This window comes from Pterocles gutturalis, unplaced genomic scaffold (genome assembly GCF_000699245.1).
Source record: "Pterocles gutturalis isolate BGI_N339 unplaced genomic scaffold, ASM69924v1 scaffold9637, whole genome shotgun sequence".
NCBI classification, from domain to species: Eukaryota; Metazoa; Chordata; class Aves; order Pterocliformes; family Pteroclidae; genus Pterocles; species Pterocles gutturalis.
In genome coordinates, this window is record NW_010112879.1 from 1 (window position 1) to 5302 (window position 5302).

A 5302-nucleotide genomic window follows, 5' to 3' on the forward strand; every position below is an offset into this window, starting at 1 on the left:
CCTGCTGCAGCCCCCTCCCCAGCCTTGTCCTGAGGAGCCCCTGCGAGGGGACAGCGGGGCCGGGCTGCTGGGGCTCGCCTCCCTCTGCTCTCCTCCTGGGCAGGGCGAGGCTGCTTGAAAAAAGGAGTGAGAGAGAAGGGTCTTCACCAATGGGAGAACCCCACATTTCTTTTCAATGCCAGGCTAAGAGCACACAGAAGCGTTCGCAGCGCCACGGGTGCTGATGTCTGGCCTAGCACAGTTGTTCACAAACACCACAGCCCGTTGAATATGTAGGAATCACGGATTTCTTTTAATGCCTACTCAAATAGATCTGGGTCAGTTAATTGCCCAGCATACAAACCTGTAAAGGAGCTCCAGGTGGAGGTAAGTACTGCCAGGGGCCGGCGGAGGAAAGGTTGAGGTTTGTCTTCCTTCTCGGAGCACGAGTGGCCCAAAAATAATTTTTGGGAATGGGAAATGAGAGCTCATGCTAAAAATATTATGTTTAAGGCTGGGAAATGGAGAAAAAGCATCACAACAAAGATCCCAGATACTGGACGCTGCTTTTAGAAGATGCTGTGTGTGGCACCTCCTTTACGGCTTTTCTCTGTACTGAGAATAAATAAGCAGCAGCTATTCGTACACTGGAAAACCTTGGGATCCTGGCGGTTGATTCCACAGAAGCACAGCGTTTCCCCTTTCTACACGAGATCCCGCCAGTGGACAGAGGTGCAGAGGAAGGCGGCACTCAAGGCAGCAACACCTGGGCCTAGGTCATTGCCACTGTCCTCTGCAGGCACGGCTGCCAGCATGGCGTGGGCCGAGGAATTCGGCTGGGGGTTAGCTCGGTTGGAGCCAAAGTCCCTCGGTGTGCCCTGGCCAGGTGACAGGCGTACGCAGTGCCCTTCCACGCGGGGAAGGCATGCTTGATGCCAGCAGCAGCAGCTGTAGATGCTGTTCCAGTGACACGGGGGCCACGCGACAGCACGTTTTGGGGTGGTTCACATCTTTGTGTTCCAAGTAACCAATGGTTTAGCCTGTTCTGCTACCCAGAATTTCTCTTCTCCCTGCTTGAAGCAGGAAAGTGCAGGCACAGGGAGAAGAGAAATTGGTGCCACCGTGCCTCGGCCAAGCTCTGTGGGGCTGAACTGTCCATGGCTGCTGTAAAGCACAAAGTGCTGAGAAGGTCCCCTAAGATCCCACACAGTGAATTGTCCCCTCAAAGGAGGGCTTGGAGCTTCTCACAGGAGGGGAGGGCTACCAAGAGAGCCCACCAGAAGCAGAGGAAAAGAAAATACAACCAATGTTGTCAGGAAGAGGTAATAAATACATCTGTTCATGGAGAACAATGCAGCAGTGCAATGTTTTATTGAAAAAAAAATAATAATCATCTCACTTGATACCTCAGAAGACTGCATCGCAACGTTGGTGGGCCACACCGTGGGAGAGCTACATCGGGGAGACCAGCACAGCGCTGGGTGCCCCCCACCGTGTGGGCCCGAGAGCCCTCCCCTCACACCCCCAAGGTCTCCCAGATGCTAACGACTTCCAGCGAGGAGAGGAGAGTTTGCCCAGGTAGGCTTAATGCCCTGCTTCCACCACAGCATGGCTGGCTCAGTCTTGGCTTGTGTCTCCTAGTCACCTCCGACCTCCCTGGGGACAGCAGTTTCCTTGAGCACAGGACTTGCTGTTAACCTGCTTTATTTTCCTTTTTGTTTTGTTTTGTGTTTTTTTTTAAAAAAGCCACCCCACATCTTTGCCCTTTTGAAGAGTCCAACGTACGATTATAGTGCAAGAGGGCTTGGTACAAGTGAGCATTACCAGCATGCCGTGGGGGGACAGTCCTCCCCTACAAACACATCATCGTAGGATTTAAAAGAACATTGTATCTCCAGAGAGAAGCGGTAGTGGGTCACCGTGAAACAGCTTTCAAACCAACCCACTTTAAAAACAAGGTCAGGAAAGTTTCTAAACAATCAAATACATTCACTTTAAAAAAAAAAAAAAAGCAAAAAAACAAACAAACAAAAAAAACCATTTAAGAACAAAAACTGTTGAGATGGCCCCTGTTCCCCCCGCCCTCCCTCACCCTGCAAACACTTACATATGCTGCAACTACAAGCTGCTCCTTGACACGGGAGACAGCGAGGAATGACCAAACACGGCAGGAGATGCAGAAGGAATCGAGTTCTGGTGACAGGCACTTAGTGGGGCTTGGGAGGGCAGCAACAGAAGTGTCTCAGGGCCCGGCTCCGTCTGCAGTGGGCAGGACCGCTCCCCAGGGAGCGCCAGTGCCCCTTCACCCCCCTCCCAAGACGCCAAACCATGGTTTCCTACAGCAGAGAGGGGAGCGCCTGTACCAGAGACGCCGGGCTTCTGGGAGCCACTGGCAGCAGAGGAGTTCAGAAAGAGAAGGGTGGAAGGTGGCCATGGTCCCCGTCCTCCCGCTGGCAGGAAGGGACGAGAGGGCAAAATGCCCCAACATGCACCTGTGGGAGGTGAGCGGTCGCCTTCCTGCCCTGGCCCATGGTCTGGCTGGAGGAAAGCACTTTGCAGAACGAGAAGGGGGGCGGACGTGTCTCCTGGTGGGTGCGCGAGCGAAGAGCTCTGTGCCTCTGAGCCACGCTTGTCGGGATAAGGCAAGGAGAGAACGCAGCGGAGAAGACACACAATAGGGGATCCCGGCAAGGAAGCGAGGCTTTTCCGCGGTGGCACCACACCAGCATGAAGAGCAAGCCCAGAAGCTCCCTGCCCAGGATGATCTCCTGCCCTCTCAGCCGGCTTCTGCCCAGCTGGGGGAGCTGAACCTCCCATGAGTGCTGCTCCAAGCTATGCAGATCATCATTAAAAAAAATAAAATGTAATGAGATCTAGTCTCGCCCTTTCCCCCCTTCATGCTCTCAGGGATTTTGGGGGTGAGCCAGGCCCAAATTTATGACAAAGTCCCTCAAGTGAACAGTCCCAGCCTGGTCAGGTGTCACACATGGAAAGAAAAAACCACAAGGAACCTATTCTCAACCTCCCCAAAAGCTGCTCGAGTTCTCCGAGAGCCCTGTCACATCTACGGTAACCCCCAGGCAACCTCGGCCTCCTCTGAGTCTGTAAACGCTGCAGCAGGATGCCAGTTTTTTTTTTTTTGTGTTTTGTTTTTTTTTGTTTTTTTTTTATAAGCGCCCCAAGCCCTTTGCTGCTCTTGGTTTGGCTCAAAACTGGTGCGGGAGAACCATGGCTTCTCCTGTGGGGCGGGATGGCGTCCCACATGCCCCAGACCCACGCTTGCAGAGAGGATGTGAAGGCTACTCCAGTCAAACCTATCTAACCATCTGGAGATTAAATCAGTGTTAAGGCAGTAAAGTATCCTCTCCCCTGCCGGGGAAGCTTTGCTCCTGCTATCGTTTTCTCGCAGAAGAGTTTGCAACCACCTTACCGGAAGGATTTGAGAAGGCTGCCTGGTTGCCCACACCAAGAAAAGCCTAAGCTTTGGGAAACGGCTGCCTCCTAGTTCCCTTAATCCAGATCTACCTCTTAAACCAGCGCAGACTCCTCCAGCCCAGCAAAGCTGACGCTGCTCCCTCCTGCCAACGCCAGGCCTTACATCTCCCGGCCGGCTGGGTCAGGCACGGTGTAGGAAACCATGGTGGGGACATTCACCGGCAGCTAGAAAGGGTGATTGAAAATTCAAGTAATGCTTTCCTCAGTATACGGCCCAAGGCGGGCATCGGGAACCCCAGACTGGCATGAGGGTCGCGCAGATGTCATCGACATCCCCGCTCGAGGGGCATTCTTTGCACCCCACCGTCTTCCCAGCTGAATGTCTGTCTGCGCCGGCACCGCACGGCCACGCAGAGATCCACAGATACAATGTGCATCTGTAAATGCTAAAAATAATAAAAAAGTGCAACGATGTCAGCTTCTTTAAAACAATCCACAAATTGCTCTGTTCACCGTCAAGAGGAGGGAGGTGTCAAGGGAGCCGGAAAAAAAACCAAACCTAACTGGAACAGTAGATTGCAAATTTCTCACAGCTTGCACATTACAGTGTAACTGTTCCCAAGGAGCCGAAAAGGGAACCTGTCTCTTTACTGCTGCAGCAGTCAGGCCCTTCTCCCACACAACTCTCCTGCCTGCTCTCCATCCTCCTGCCCTCTCGACAGCCCATCGAGCCTACGGTATTTTTCTTTGCTTAATTAAGGAGGGAGGAGAATGGAGGAGCAGAGAGCGCAGGGGAGGGGAGGGGAGGGAAGTGAGCAGGAGCTAAGCACAGTCCTCAGGTTTGCATGAACGATGCCTTCGCCGTAAACAACGGGAAGGAGGGTCAGCCAGCCAGCCCCCCTCCCAAGAAAAGCCCGGACCCAGCCACAGTCCTGGTCCCAAAAAGGAGCTTCCAGGCTTGGAGTGAATGAGGGAGACCATTCAGCAGATCCACCCCAGAGTGGTTTGTTTTGGAACGTTTTCTTCTATTTTTTGGTTTTCAAATGTCACTTTTGTTTTTGTTTTGTTTTGTTTTCTCTCTTCCTCCTATGCCTCCTCCCAGTGAGCCAGGGCAGGAGCTGCAGGCGCGGTGGTTCCTGCAAGGCCCAGGAGGCACCGGTCATCACTTGTGACGCTGAGCTGTCTTCTTCCGTTTCCTCTTAAAGAAGCAGCAGCACCTGGAGCACAAAGGACAAGACAAGTTAGCCCCACGCCCGGCACCCCGGCAGGGCTCCCGCCACCCCGGCTTCCCCCTCCGCTCAGCTGCATGCAACAGCACCTCCGCGCGCCCGGCCCGTGGCCCAGACCAACCTGCCATCCCGTGGGACGGTCGGCAAGGTCAGCTGGTGGATGGCTGACACCACCAGCCCGGACTGGTAGACCAGCAAAGGCAAGTAGCCACACACTGGGGGGGTCCTGCCACCCAAAGGACAGCCCCTGAGCTCCGGGAGCTGGGGTGTCTCCCTCCCGAGGCTCGACTGGGGCAGGATCACAAGGATCCAGATTCTCCGCTCCCTCTGTCCGAACCCCGGAGGAAGCGGACTGGGATGGTGGAGCCCTGGCTGCTCTTCCCAGCTACGAGACACATTTTTCACCACCAAAAAAAGACAAGTTTCAAAGAGATCTCGGCTCAGGGACCAGGTTTCTTTACTGAACCTTTCACAATAACCAGAGCTTCCATCTTGGACAGAAATAATTCAGTGCTGGTATGCAGAACCCCTGCTTCTTCCCCCATCTGATGGGAGCGAGATGCAAAGCGCCCGGGGATTAGGGGAAGCAAGAAGGATGGATAGTGGAGGCTGAGAGTGGGGAGAAAAAACACCCATTGCAGCTGAATCGTGAAGAGCGG

At 54.0% G+C, this 5302-nt stretch overlaps 1 protein-coding gene across 3 annotated transcripts in view; it reads right to left on the reverse strand.

The window, feature by feature from the left end:
* Window positions 1-4508: 4508 nt before the first annotated feature.
* The window catches only part of LOC104462330 (casein kinase I), a 60420-nt gene continuing 59626 nt past the window's right edge, over window positions 4509-5302 (reverse strand). For 2 of the 3 annotated variants that reach the window (XM_010074239.1, XM_010074237.1), the window contains one exon: window positions 4577-4631. In XM_010074239.1, coding sequence (XP_010072541.1) covers window positions 4577-4631 — 55 coding nt within the window. Of the gene's footprint in view, window positions 4632-5302 lie in introns of all 3 variants that reach the window. The other variant, XM_010074238.1, reaches the window with a different exon arrangement.